Source organism: Python bivittatus, unplaced genomic scaffold, assembly GCF_059951505.1.
Source record: "Python bivittatus isolate LINGU-HERP-01145 unplaced genomic scaffold, Pbiv_v1 ctg000220_np1212, whole genome shotgun sequence".
In the NCBI taxonomy this organism is placed as follows: Eukaryota; Metazoa; Chordata; class Lepidosauria; order Squamata; family Pythonidae; genus Python; species Python bivittatus.
In genome coordinates this window covers 31,909,170-31,924,307 of record NW_028277048.1, presented here as the reverse complement: position 1 = coordinate 31,924,307, position 15,138 = coordinate 31,909,170, and the positions used below count along the sequence as shown (strand labels likewise).

The 15,138-nt window shown below is 39.0% G+C and overlaps 1 protein-coding gene across 1 annotated transcript in view; it reads left to right on the top strand.

Moving 5' to 3' along the window:
* PITPNC1 (phosphatidylinositol transfer protein cytoplasmic 1) overlaps positions 1 to 15,138 on the top strand; it is a 142,133-nt gene that overhangs the window by 112,718 nt on the left and 14,277 nt on the right. The window contains exons 6-7 of the mRNA XM_088138275.1: positions 7,270 to 7,365; positions 13,094 to 13,249. Coding sequence (XP_087994401.1) covers positions 7,270 to 7,365; positions 13,094 to 13,249 — 252 coding nt within the window. The remainder of the gene's footprint in view (positions 1 to 7,269; positions 7,366 to 13,093; positions 13,250 to 15,138) is intronic.

Genomic DNA, 15,138 nt, shown 5'->3' with positions numbered 1-15,138 from the left:
CACAAAGCCATGGTATGCTTAAGCCTGGTTTGTTGAGTAAATTACTGTTGGCTGGGTTCACCCAACTGTCTAAGCAATAAGTCATGATTTTTAAACCAGAGTGGCCTGTTTCACACAATGTGCTAAACAATTAAACCAAAACCATATAAACAACATAGCTTAGTTGTGTGAATTCAATGTGTGAATTCGCTCACCAACCTGGTTCACACATTGTGCTTAACCACAGTTATTTATTATGCAACAATTGGAAGGGTTAACATCATAAGCTTAAAACTAAAAAAATTAGTGTAATGTGTAAAGACAGCCATGTAATCTATAAAGAGAGGGGAATCAGCTGTTGTATGCTAGTGAATAAAGGATTCAGAGAAGATATGAATTGGGATGCATACTCTGTTTTATTTTTCCTTGACTGAAAGTAGAAAGCTTAGTTACATGGTAAGCTTGCTTGAGCAGCAAACGAACAACTTTCTATCAAATGAGGCAAAACAAGCTCGGATTCAATCCTACCAAGACAGATTTGCTTGCTAGACATTATGATGATCTTGTAACGTCTGGTCCAGTAGTCAGTCTGGGTGCTGTGCTCCCCCCAGAAGGAGTTGGTTTGTGGCTTGGTTCTCCTGGTCCTGTGGCCCCTACTTAAACATCAGGTGAAAGCAATAGGCAGCAAAGTCTTTGTCGAGTTTCAGCTGGTGTACCAGTTATGACTCTACCTGCACCAAGATATCCTGGTGATAATAACCATAACCTGGATGGACTGCTGTAATTCATGGGGTGGCTTTTGGAGACAACCCAAAAGCTATACTTGGTACAAATGCGGTGGCTAGGCTCCTGATAGGTCAGCTTCATCAAATGAGAATAAATACCTATTTTGAAGTTCATTCCCTTAGTTGCCAGTAGCTTCCAGTTCAAAATACTGATTATCACCTTCAAAGTCTTTTACAGTTTAGCACTGAGGATCATTAGATAATGCTTTGCCAAAATCAGATCTGCCCAACCAGTCCAGACAGAGAGGGCCAGTTGTAGGTCTTCCCACTCATGAGGTTTATGGGATGTGAGACATTGATGACAGGCCTTCTCAGTGGTGGCCCCCATTTCATGGAACCCACTCTCTCAGAAATCAGAGACAGCTCCTACTCTAGCCAGAGCAGTATTTAGCCTTTAGGTTGCCTTAACTGAATGACACCCGTTATGTACTAGGCTTCTGTTGTTGATTTTTATTAGTTATATATGATTTTTAGTGTCCTGTTTTTGCTTTGACTTTGTTGTATCCTGTCCAGGCTCCATTTGGATTGGGATGGACTATAAATATTGTTAAATGAAAAATAAGCTGCTTGAATTCCCCTGATGACTCCTTCTGTGAGAAAGCTGCTCTAATTGTTTTTTTCAGCATGTTATACAAGCCAAGGATTCTCAGAATGATAAAAGATACTTCCTATCAACACCATGACCACCACCTCACCTTACCTACCTTTCTTTGTGGGGCAGATAGACACCCTTCCAGACAAATCACCACTTGCATTTGGATTTCTGAGAATGCCTGCTGGGGCATAAGTAGAGTTTTCTGGGTCCACGGGCAAACCTCTTGGATGGGGGTCCCCAATGATTAAAGTTTTCACCCTCTGAGACCCTCCAGCTATGGGAATTGAGGGCAGACTGGAGGAAGCAGGAAGAAGGGTTTACCCCACTGGGCCAGGCTCTGCAAGGGTCCCCCCAGGTCTTCAGTACAGTACACTATGTGTAAGGGAAATCTCTGGGGCTGGGAGTGAAACAGGAGTATCTCAAAACCTCTGCAATAACAGATTGATATTTCAGGATCAGCCTTATCTGGCAAAAAGATGGTCAGCCCTTTGGTCTCACATTCTGGAGAAAAGAGGTTCAAATGGCTCTCAGAGATCCCACCTTAATGAATTCTCTACTGCAGGGTTCCTCAACCGTGGCAACTTTAAGACGGGTGGGCTTCAACTCCCAGAATTCCCTACCCAGCAAGGCTGGCTAGGGAATTCTGGGAGTTGAAGTCCACCCGTCTTAAAGTTGCCAAGGTTGAGGAACCCTGCTTTACTGAATGAATGCTAGAGTCTTGGTTTATTTGGTTTCCAAGATTCTGTATATTAACCTTTTTTGTTCTTGACCATAAGCCTAACTAATGAGACTTATGAAATCTAACTACTCAACCTAACTAATGTGTGCCTTACTTTCTGGGTTGTACTCTGCTGTAGGGCTTAATCGCATGCCTTCCTCGACTAAGGAGAGGAAATACGGTAGACTGGCAGCAGTGCAGCTGTTGACTGAAATGATGGCTGATTCAAGCAGCAGTGGAGGAGATGGTATAACAGCAGGGGTGCTAGCTACTTCTCCCCCACTCATGCCTTCTGCACTACTCCTCTGCTGCAGCTCCCATTAGGGTCCTGCACAAGTAGGTATAAGGTTTGAGGCAGGTGAAACAGGAATCAGCAGTTCCCAGGCTGAACTGGGAGACATTCAACCCCTACTCAGCTTCAGAGCCACCAAGCGTTGCACCAAGAATCCCTCAGTTCAGAAGGTTGGGAGGAAGAAGGCATGATTTTGAACCATCAAGGATATGGGAGGGCAAAGAGAAAAGCAACCGAGAGTTGGAACTAGCAATATCCAGTCAGATGCATATGGCTGTTCATTCTTGGCTGCAATGAAAATGCTCATCTAACCAAGCCGTGGCCAGGAATTTAAGCAAGGAGGTGGGCTAAGCCAGGATGTCTGTAATTTACTGCTGAGTCTGGGTTAGAAGAACCTGCCATCACATATGTTGAGAATGAGAGTTAAAGGGGAGCCTGGGGACCCCTGCATCTGTTGGCTTTGACTATTTTTATACTACGTAATGCCTAGGGCCCATATGGAGCTCAGAGGCTGTCTTAAAAATGAAGCTGCTGCCGCTGTAAGGCATTTTGCTTTGCGACGTGCCAGCTTCTCTGCCTTTTTAAGTAAAAAAATCCAATTTGTTTTTTTAGAATCAGGCCAAGCAGAAGGTTTGACAGGTTCCAAGGGAAGTGCCTGCAAGGAGTGTAGGGGCTCATGTGCAACCCCAGGGGATCCCAGCATTAGACTGATGGCAAATACGCATAAGAAGAGACCTTATTGCCCAAACTATGCAACCCCTCCATTTCGTTTTTGGTTTTGGCAGACAGCTCATATAGTACATACTGAAAACTGTGGAGAGAGAAGCAATTAATTTCATTTTGTTTTTATGTGGACAGTAGTAGCAACGAGGAGATAATTATTGCAGGACTGTTGGGAGCTCAGAGGCCAGAACACCGTTCAGTTGTTATTTTTAAAACTCTTCTATTGATCATTTACAAGGGAAGAGTCTGAGCAATGACTGACTGATGGTGTTTTCTTCATTCTTTGTGTTTCAAAGTTGGCAGAAGGGAAGGTGATGATAGGTTGTCTCCTAATTACTTTGTGATTAGGAGCACTGGTGGTGTGGAAATGCTCTTAAACAAAGGTCTTTTTAAAAGTCTTCAGTCGTTCAGAAACAATGTATGTATTTCATCAAACATGTTTTCATAATGTTTCTTTTGTTAAGTTTAACTTTAATTAGTAAATGTTGTATATACTAGAGAGGCAGTGTGGGGTAGTTGTTAAGATGCTGGAGTAGGAGTGGGGGAACCCGGATCCTAGCCCTCCCATGGGCCCCAAAGCCAGCTGAGTCACCTTGAACCGGTCACTTGCCTCAGCCCTAATCAATGTCAGGTTCACTTACTAACCAGCTAATGCTGTGCCCACCCCTCTTATTATGCATGGATCAATTAGCTGTAAAAACTAGGTGAGCACAGTGCAAAAGCAAGCAGGCCCTGCAATCATATGCAGGCTAAATGGTAAGAACACAGCAATAGATATTATACATTTCTAATCTTATTATGTCTAATTTGATAAACTATAGATAATGGAAAAAGAGAACAAAGTTCTCTAAGCCACAGGAATAGCCTTTCAAAGCTTTGATCCTCTGCCTATTTATTGTCCTTTGGGAGGAGCAGCAGGTCAAACATTTGCTGATACAGTATTTGGGGAGCAGCTGGCAGTATATGCAAATATTAAAAAGTACATTCTAGAAAACTGAGGCAAATCATCTATTAATCTGGGGGCAAAAACCCTCTCAGATTGGATCATTACATTTCACATGGAGTCTGTTGATGGGAATTAACATTTAAGATTAAAAATATTTTCACTAGCTTGGATAAGCTTTTCTCTCATTAACGTAATTTTTAATGTGTAGTAAAAGGTTGATCCTACTAATAATGAATTGATTTAGGAACACAGAGAATGTAACCTGAAGATTTTCTCTGTGTTACTTGAATTGAAATAACAGAATCAGCCCTTCCAGTATTCTGCTAATATATTTTCAATGGCAGTACTGTGTTTTATATTCCACTAGTATAACAGAGTTCTTGCCAAATCCTATAGTCCCTCAGCCAGCAAAGTTCAGGGATCACAGCTAAATTTCATTTGGAATTAATAGAAACTGGGCTGTAGTCCTTAACACATTTCTGTCTGTTCAGTTCAATAACTGTTGGTCCACATTCTGTCTTGATGTGCAATAAAAAATGGATCCAGACTACCCTTGGCCACTTCTGCTGAAGAATAAGCAGAATTTACATCAGTCCCCGTCTGCTTCCTAAAAATCTGTCCTGGAAAGGATGAGGAATGTTGCAAAACATGAGGGAATGGAGAAGAGAGAATGTGCAAGAGTGGTTTCTTCCTTTTCTTCCAGCGTGAGCCTCTGTTGGATTTCATTCCCACTGGTACTGGGCAAACAGCTTTGTAAATACTATAATTTTAAAAATGCTGTCATTTTTATAAAGGTTATAATTTATAATTCACTTTTGGTTCTTGAAAATTCTTAATTTGGTTTAGTCATGGGCATTTCATATTGCTATATTACTTCCAAAAAGCAACCCTCTCTAATTTCTCTTTCATATCATAATATTTATGAGTCCATTCTACAATCCTGACCTTGTTAGGAACACAGAATGTTCTTGCCATTTGCTTTCTGCTTTTTGCCAGCACAGAGAAGCAGATTGAGAGCCTTCTGCTTTTCCCCATGAACTTTAATTTTCTTTTTAAAAACTTTTAAATATCCCCAGCTCAACTGCATAATTAATTAAATTATCCCCTCTACAGACTCTTAAATATTTCAGAGAATATTTGGCTAGAAGCAACAGGAAAATTATCTGTATTGATTTAGTATATAAATAGATCCTTTTCTTACTTTGATATAGCTATTTATTTACTTAAATAAATGTCATGATATAAAAACAAAAAGTACCCTCTAAAATAATTTAAAATACAATAAAATATTAGATAAACTAATCAAAGTAAAAATGCCCAGGCAATGTTGTTACAGCACAGAGTGTTTCAAGCTAAGAGGTTAAACCTCCATCTGTATGCAAGAGAAAAATATACACGAATAAAAGTTCAGACATCTGAGGAGTGAAATCTATCAGATTTAGGATCCACTTGAAATTGATTGGGAAGATGAAAATAGTATCTTATGGATAGGAGAGTTCTTTGCTATAAAGCTATTGGCCAGAAGATCCATAACTCAAATCTCACATCAGGCATTCATGTTCAGCAGATGACCTTACGCAAGCTACTTCCTCCCTACAACCCAAAGAAAAGGCTATCACACTAGTGTGCCTTACAAAGTGGTGATGAGGTTTGTCATTTGTATATTATCCAATGCATATATTACAATGCTTTGCATGTTTGCAAATGGGAAAATTGAAAAGCCAATATAGATTTAACTTTTTTTTTTTACCAGAAGAAGGAAGGGGTAGTTTTTCATCAGAAAAAAAGAAAAAGAAATCATTTGTTTCCTGAGAGGAGTTGAGTTGAGTTGAGTTGAGTTGAGTTGAGTTATAAAGTTATTTGTGTGCCATCTCAGCTGACAATTCTAGGTGATTTTATCATCTGAAGAAGCCATAAAATGTGCAATAAAACCATAAAATAGCGGATAGAATCCATTCCAAAGGTTTTATAGAAGAACTGTCTTAACAGCCTTCTTGAAGGTTAATAAGGAAGGAGCTCTTCTAACCAGGGGTAGGTTATTCTAGAGCAAGGGGGTTATGATTGAAAAGGCCTTTTTCCAGGCTCCTGCTCCCTTAGTATTCATCGGGGAGTGGGGAGGGAATCCCACTCAGCATCCCATCTCAGGCAGCACATATTTGACACACAAATTCTACCTGGAAAATATGGTCCTGAAGGTAATGAGGACCTGAACCTTAAAGATCTGTATAGGTAATAACCAATACCTAGAATAGAATCTCACAATCTTTGGGGTTATTCTGCTTATCTGCTCTCACCAATCAGCAGGTGGGCAGCTGCGTTTTGCACCATTTGTACCTTCCTAATCAACTTCCAGGGCAGCCCCATGTAAACAAGTGGCAGTAATTCCTGGTTTTGCCTTTTGCGGAACAGCAGAGTTCATCGTCTGCTTCTAAGCTTCCCTTGAGAAAAGTGTTTAGAGGCCTTTCGCTGACCTATGTATGACATTTACTTGGCCAGGAAGAAGGGGTAGAGAGGCAATTCTGAGTGTCAGGAATGTTCAACTTGCCCTCCATGGATAATTAGGGTATCTTGATATCAGGTCCAGTAGCCTAGAGTGACTGGCTGATTAGGACTCGTGGTTAGGTTGTGATCCTCCCCCTTGGGTTGGAATGAGATACATATCAGAGGTTGGGAAAAAGGAGGGCAGCTTTATAAGCAATAAATAAAGCCAATTCTGTAAATTTTCAGTGGCCTCTGCTCCCCCAAATCAAATCCAAGTGGGAAATTCTTTTTAGTCAAAGAGTTGTGGCTTGTGCAACATGTATTTATTAATGCAAGGATAGGGGAAACATTTTAAAAGCATGTATCAAGGTCATAGCAATGGAGAATGACAGTAGGCAGGCTTATTCTGATGACTAGAAAATGGCTGCTTATCCTCTGAGTTTTTCAGTCTTACCTCTTAAATCATGTTTTCATACTGTCACTTATGAGAATAAGATTTGGAAAACTTGTCAGAGGCATGAAGTAAACTTGGGTTCATGCACTGAAGTTATTGCCTGCAAACTACATAATTTGTGCACAGCCAACCTGTAATTAGGAGCCACGGCCAAGAACATATCCTGCTACTTTTGGAACCAGTATTTTTGTTTCTTGAAACAAGTTCATAACATTCAGTACATAACATTCACAGAGTTTAACTTCAGAATATGTGTCTACCAGAACATTAAAATGTGTTTGTTTTACATCTTGCAGATATTTGATAACGAAGCCAAAGATCTTGACCGAGAAGTCTGCTTCATTGATATCGCCTGTGATGAAATTCCTGAGCGCTATTACAAAGAATCAGAGGTAAGTAAAGAACATAATGCTTTTGACTGATACTGTGCGAGCAACTCATGAAAACACCCAAACTACCTTGGGGTGAATATTCCCATCCTGGAGTAGTTTGGCTGTTTGTTTAAATCATCCTACCAACTGGAACAGAGAAATGTTCCTACATTTTGTGTGCAGAAATGCAATAGCTTGAACTGTACACTTCTTTTGTGATTAAAGCACATGAGAACAATTCTACTAAAGCTGACCAAAGGCCTGTCTAGCATTCTTGGTCATCAAAGGCCAACTAACTGGGTTTGGAGAGCACAAAGGCAACACAATGCAGTAGCACCCTCTGCTTGGAGTAGGTACTAAGTTGCATGTTGTCCGTGTTTCTGGCAGTAGTCATATATCACTTTTCTGCCCAGGACTCCCAGACCGCTTCCTTTTCATCTGTTTTCCATAGTTACATTCCATCTACCTGCACTTTTTTTAAAATAGGTGCTCTGGGTTTTGACCTCTCCATTAATGCTTTTTGTTATTACAGCTTTAAATCTTCTAAGCCTTCACTCTAGTTGGCTTTTAGGCATTACTGTACTGATTAGGTTATGCAGTAATTTAGGAAAGAGCTTTCATGGTTAGGCATGGAATTTCTCTTCGTCATAGCTCAGATCCTGTTCACGTGTGCATCTGTATTTTTCTAAAGCAACTCACTAGAGATATCTAGACTTTGCTGATATTCTAAATTTTGTTTAACTTCAGCACTTAAAAACTCTTTAATAAGCCTTAAATAGGTTTATTAAAGAGGACTCACATTTTAATGCAGTAAGGATTACGTTCACACTGGCAATTTCACATTTGAGTTATTGAAGAATTGTCATACAGATATCATTTGGATGCAGTGAATTCTTATAATTCACTGCAATGTTTATAAGACCTAAAGATTCATAATTGCATCAGTTCCTGAGATATTGTTCCTGAAAATGTCAGTTCAAGAGGCTGTTCCTGGGATCTCATTCTCCGTAGCTGGGTTCCTCGGGAGAAAAAGTGGCAGGAGTGGGAGTAACTTATAGGAGCAACTTGTAACCTTCTCTGCCAGCTTCCCCATTGCCTTTGCTTGTGGGAAGCCAGCAGGAAAGGTCACAAATGATGATCACATGACCGCGGGAGACTGCAACCGTCCTAAGTGCAAGCCAGTTGCCAAGCACCCAGATCGTGATCATGTGACTGTGGGGGTGCTGAGATGGCTGGAGCTTCAAGGACAAGTCGTATGTACCACGCGTTCAGTGCCTTCGTAACTTCGAACAGTTGCTGAACAAGTGGTCATTAGCCAAGGACTACCTGTACAGCAGTAGGAACAGCCACTGCCGTTACTACCAAAACAACATTATTGCTCTGTGCTGGTAGAAAAGAGAAACATCTGAGTCCTTTACTGCCTCTTGAATGCAGAGGAAGGAGAGAAGAGGTTCTTCTGGAGAGCGGTCAGCAAATATTTGCGGATTCATAGTTCTTGAAAATTGTTAGAAATTGCCAAATGGGACCAATCAATCTTTCCTTCCTTCCTCTTATATGCCATTCCAAACGTTGGAATCTGAATGGCATGCTGTCAAGCCCCACATATTTGGCAAACCAAAGAAACAGGAACCACATGGATTTCAGAAAGTTCTCTTGGATGCTAGGCTGGGATGAATAACTACTCTTGAAAACTGTAAGAGTACATTCCCAGCCAAACTTACTGTGAGTTAATTAAAGCGGAGTCTTCTGGAAGTGCTTTCTTCCCAGAGGTCTCACAACTGGACTGTGTTGCCTCTTCTCGCATATACTACACCCCCTCCTCCTTGGTTTCCTTCCCAGTCTCTCACACCTCCGCACCCAATATAATGTTTGGATTAAAACAGTACACATGACATAGATATCACTGCTAGCAATCAATCACAAAGAGCGCTCCCTCCTGCTTTCCAAAACTTGAGAGGATGGGGAAGTTCGGCTTTTGTAATAATAGCGCTGAGCTATTGTAGATGGCAACCCTTCTTGGCCCTATGAGAAAGGTGCTAACAAATTCATGTTTTGCTTTAAGGAAACGAAAAGCTAAGAGCGATTAATTTATGCAAATAAAGAACATGTGCATGCTTTCCTTGTGTTTGCATCATTTTATGTTGCTCCTCCTGGGAGAAGAGGCTGCCTAACACACATTAACTAGATTCCTGTTCACTATAAGTGTTATTTAATCATATTTCTGGTTTCATTGATGTTGCCTATACACTCCTATTTTTCCTTCAGCCACAAGGAACCACAGAAAGTTCTATTTGAAAAGACAAAAGTTTTCAGGAGCTGAATGTTGCATCTAGTATTAAATTCAGCGGTAGTTATCCATTTGCATAGAATAACCGCATTAATATTCAAGGGCCTATAGACATGTCTCAGAAAAAACATAATCCCAGGAAAAGAGGCAGTACTTTCAATGGGTACTTCAAGAAGACCAGACTTCCTCACAGCCAAGGGACCTGATTTCACCATGAAAATGAAGCAGGGCTGGAATGGGCTGTTCTGACTATTTATAATTACCAAGATGCTAATGCAATACATGTATTTACTTCCTTACACATCTATGGGGCTTGTAGAGAATCAACAGCCAAGCAGAGCTTATTCTTCTTGGAAGGAGGCCCTTCCTTGCCTGTTTCCTCAGTTTTGCATCAAAACACAAATCTCTTCCCCTTTTGCAAAAAAAAAAAAAAAAAAGCATTTGGGGTACACATCAAGATGGCAACTCATCAAACCCCCACATCTAGTCCATTGTGCCCCCTTTACTGAGGCCAGATTTCCTGGTATGGTATGGGCCAAAGGTATAGAACATGCTGGCTGGGGAATTCTGGGAGCTGAAGTCCACACATCTTCAAGCTGCCAAGGCTGAGAAACACTGGTATATATATTTACTGGGGCTCATATGCCCTCCAGTCCAAAGGGATTCTAAGAGCCTTACATTCCCTTCTTACAGTAAGACCAAAATAATAAAACAATATAACAAAGGGCAAACTAATAGCAAAAAAAAAACCTCAACCAATAGCAAGAAGGGTATCATAAAATGTCAGAACAATATCTGATGTCCTGTCTAAGGAACATAGGCTGGAAAAATAAAGGTGACAATTTACCCTTGTCTTATCCACATCACCTCCCGAAAATGGATGTTAGGAGTCATCATATTCAATTCAATTGGACAAAAGAACACTGGAAAAGCCACTGATTCTAATTACAGTATAAAAAGTCCTTAGTATTGTAATCTGAAATCTCAGATTTGGATGTCAGATCAGTATTTAGAGATCGGCATCTTGACTTGAATTATGAGTGATGAGATGTTTCCATTCTTACTTCAGCCATGCAGGTACAGTATAGCTTTAAAACAGCCCACGTGGTTTCACTGATCATAATTTTATTTTATAAGTACAATGCAAAAGTGTTTCACTGGGCCCTAACTGATGTTGTTCAAGCACTTTCAGTGAAACAAACTTTAAAACTGAGTCCCATTCTTTAAGTCAAACATTGAGGAATCTCATTGGAGAATCTCATTTCATTAAGTCAAAGAAAGTTTCAAAAAGTTTGTTTCTTCATCTCACTGTTGAAGTGCTTCCTTGCAACATATGTCAAATATTTCTCGTAGAATGCTCCCTGTTAGGTATTAAGTCAGTGGCCATATGCTGGTATACAGGAAAACTTAATTGTCTTTTTATAATTGATGCAGTTTGACAGTCTATAAAACATTTGCCCTCAGGTTTATAGGCAAGCAAAGATTACTGTATTGGCTAGCCCAGTTCAGAGAGAATATTTTTATAAAGGATGTTAAACTTCCTGAAATAATAATGATAATGATAATGATAATGATTTCTGAACAGATGCTTAGGTCTGCCTGGAATAATCTTTAAGGAAAGCGTAGATGCTTGATGAAGTCAACCCAGATCTTCCAGTTTAGAATCTTGATTCATGCACCATTCATAGACTGTAAACAAGAAACGTGCATCAGTGAAATATCAGAAGTGTGTGCCTCATCCAGGCTAGCTTCTAGCTGAGCACGCTTAGCAGAGGCATCCTGACAGATGCTATTTCACTAGTAAAGGGAAGAAATCCTGCAGTAAAATTCTATTTTGTAGAGGTAATATCTAATTATTATTTTTGTCTAAATTAATAGATTCTAGATCACAAACTGTGGCTGAAATTTCCTTGAGTTTGCAAAAGCAATTTGTCAGGTACACACACACACACACACACATACACACACAGAGAGAGCCTACAGAGTTTTTCTTATGATACCAGATGCATCATTTATACTCCTAAGTCTTCAGGAGCAATGAAGCTTTTCAGTCTTGCTCAAGCTTTCTCATAGAGATGTTTTGGAGAAAGGGGACTGTGCTCTTTCCCTAGTGTCATAAAGTACCTGTGAAAAACAGAGCAACCCACTCATGTTTAACTTAAGACTCACCATACAATTGTTCTGCTAGCGCTACGTTAAAGACATTTTCCAAGCACTTGTGTTAGATTTCTCCTTTGCTCCCCTCTGTGCTTCAGTCAAATATAATTTATGAGGCAAACTCATTTCGATGGAATAATTTTGCTACCAAATAGCACAAATTGCTCCGTGTTTTCAGTACATTGTGATGCGAAGCACAGGATGTTTTAAAATAGCACTTTCAAGTATTGAGCACTACCAAAGCAGATGTACTGCTTTATCTGTGCTTTCTTTACTTTGAAACCAAAGGGAGGAAAAAAGAAACAGCCAAATGTAATTATTGTTAGTGTGTGAGTGGAGGGAAGAAGTGTGCCAATTTTCAAATGTATTTTTGAAAACATACTTTTCAAATACATTGAAGAAGCTCTTTTAGATTGTCAGGATTATGAATGAGATGAGCACTTGGAAAACAGAAAGCAAAGAACTATCTGGTATCAAAACTACCTGAACTAGTTGCAGAACTATCTGAAATATCAAAATTAAAATGTGCAATACCTTATCCATTAACCAAAATGGTATTTTAGCAGGTTAACCTTTTTGAAAGGATCACACCTATTAATAAATCTTACTCTGTCCTAAACTAATGCATATATTTAAAACAGAAGTAATATATGGTGGAAATCTGTTAGAATATGTTCATTTTTAACCTACATTTAAGATGTTGAACAGGAATATCAACACCCAGCCAGCATGCTGCATCTGCCCTGATCCTTAGACTGTACAACTATAGTATGTTGTAATCATTGCAAATTTATTTTTATATGGTACCCACGAAGATAATATATTTCTCCTTCCCATTCTAGCAGTAACTTTTTGGATAGTTTATTAGAAAATGTATTTATTAATTATATTAAAGAATTAGCTGCTTTCTGTTGTGTCTAATAATTTTCATTTGCATAGCTTTTATTTTATTTTATTTTATTTTATTTTATTTATATGGCTGCCAAATTCCCCAAAGTAACTCAGTTGAATGGTTAAATGGGGCTAAGTGAAGTGCTTCATTTAGGATTTAGGAATAAGGATTGGAATTAATACAGTGGTTTTTCAAAAATCTCCAGTCTTCTTGTACAAACAACCAGCTTCCAGCCCTAATATTAATAAATAGAGAAAAGAAACATGAAATGAACATTGTTCCTGTCATAGATAGAAATAATTTTGTGTAGCATTCCATTCTTACTAGTAACAATTTTAGCACAAGTGGTTCTTTTTTTCAAACATAGATTTCAATCTTCAGTTAGGCTGCTCGCTCATTCTTGTTTTCAATAGGACCCTAAGTATTTCAAATCAGAGAAGACTGGGAGAGGCCTATTAAAAGAAGGTTGGAGAGAAACTCAAGACCCTATTATGTGCTCCTACAAACTTGTATCTGTGAAATTCGAAGTATGGGGACTTCAAACTCGAGTTGAGCAGTTTGTTCATAAGGTGAGTAAAGGACAGTGTCTACAGCTGTTTTTCCTACCTGTCCTATGCAGCTTTTCTGGGGAGAAAGTTGCTGCAGGTAGCCAGGATCAGCAATAAGCATAATACAAAGAGTTGATGTGAATATCTTTGCAAGTGTTTATAATTACTTACTCTGACATTTACTCACTTTCCACTTACTTTGGCAGCAGACTATCTTGGCAACTCTAATGTTTCCATGTGATCCTATGGTCTTATCTGGTCCTCAGCCCATGTTTAAACAATCCTATCAGTCCTTTGGGTACCACAAATAAACCAAATCATTTTTCTTGCTTAATCCACTACAGAGCTACAGCATATAAACTTTATTCTGATTTCTCACAATTCTATGGGAAGTACATTCATCCTTTAGGAATTAACCAAACAAGTTATTGGTTAATTCCTAAGGGAAGTAACAACATTTTAGGAGGGAGACAGGAAATTCATGGCAATCAGCGTCCTCAAAATAGTTGCTCCACCACAATGAGGATAATATAGTTTGTTAGCCAGCTAGGAAACAAGAAGATCCAGGAAAGTATATTGCTATCTTGCCAAGATACTATATTGCTACAGAAAGGGCTGAGATATCCTAAGGATTCCGAGTAAGGAAAGTCTCTCTGATCATATGTTTAGCCAGGCGCTTAATGAGTAAAACATAACAAAAACTGAAGTAGAGTCTGCCTGACACTAGGATTGCAATATGTTGATTCAAGAATTAAACACAACCACAAAGGATATCCACTAAAGGTTAACAGTACCAAAAAAAAAAAAAATGGCAGGAAATAATGTGCACATTTATTCCAAAATATAGTATTCTTTAATCATAATGAGAGTAATTTTCATGAAAACCTATATGCTTTATCATGATGTCTCAAACCTGAGCCTAGTTAAGAGATGCACCATGATAATTTATATATGAAAATCCATTTATAAATCTACTGAGCTTCTATGGAGTGGTAGGGGAAAGAAAGAGAGGAAGAAGAATTAAGGATGGCAGAAGTGAAAGCAAACAACCAGAAATTAAGGAATGAGTGGATCAGAAAGAGAAACAATGGGACTGTGAAACTGCACCTGCAAAAAAAAAAGAAAGTTAGGAAGGGAGCTGAAAAAGTTAAGACTGAGATGGAATATACTCTTCTGAAAGCTTATAGCAGGAGAGACAATTATCTAGTATGATTAGTTTCCAAAATTCAGAAGTGCCATGTGAGTCTGAAGATACAGAATTAAAATAACTAAGATTTCTTTTAGGAAGAAAGGAGAAGGCAGATCTTTCTAAAAGTATGTCAGGGCAAATCGTGACTCTTGTCCTGGAGGTCATCTACAGCCATTGGTCGGCTTCTTCTCCATCAATTTATCTAATCCATTTTTAAGCCTTCCAAATTGGTGGGCACCACCATTCCTTTTAGTAGAGAATTGCCAAGTTAAACTTACCTCACCTGAGTCTTGTTCCTGTAATTAGAGAAAAAGAAAACTTATCTCTGTCCCCTTTCTCTATACAACATATGTTTTTATTGAATGCTATTTCCTTTTATGTATTTTTAAAAAACAATTAAGTTGTAAATTTGAAATATTTATCTTCAAGGAAGCTCCTTGCCTCTAATCCCACCTGACTAGCTTTATCCTATTGACAGAATAAATAACTTATTAGAGAAAGCTTTCTTAAAGGACCTATCATTATTTCAACCCACCAACCTTAATTTTCTTCCAAAAGTGCATGATGAAGCTTGCCCAGGTCATTTCTGCTGACAAGCACCATGGCTACTGACCCACTCCAGCACTATTTTCCAGTCTATCTTGACAGAAACTTACACATTAAAAATGAAACTAACCTACATTTTTCTTCCTTGTGCCTTTGATGTGTATGAAAGAGAGAG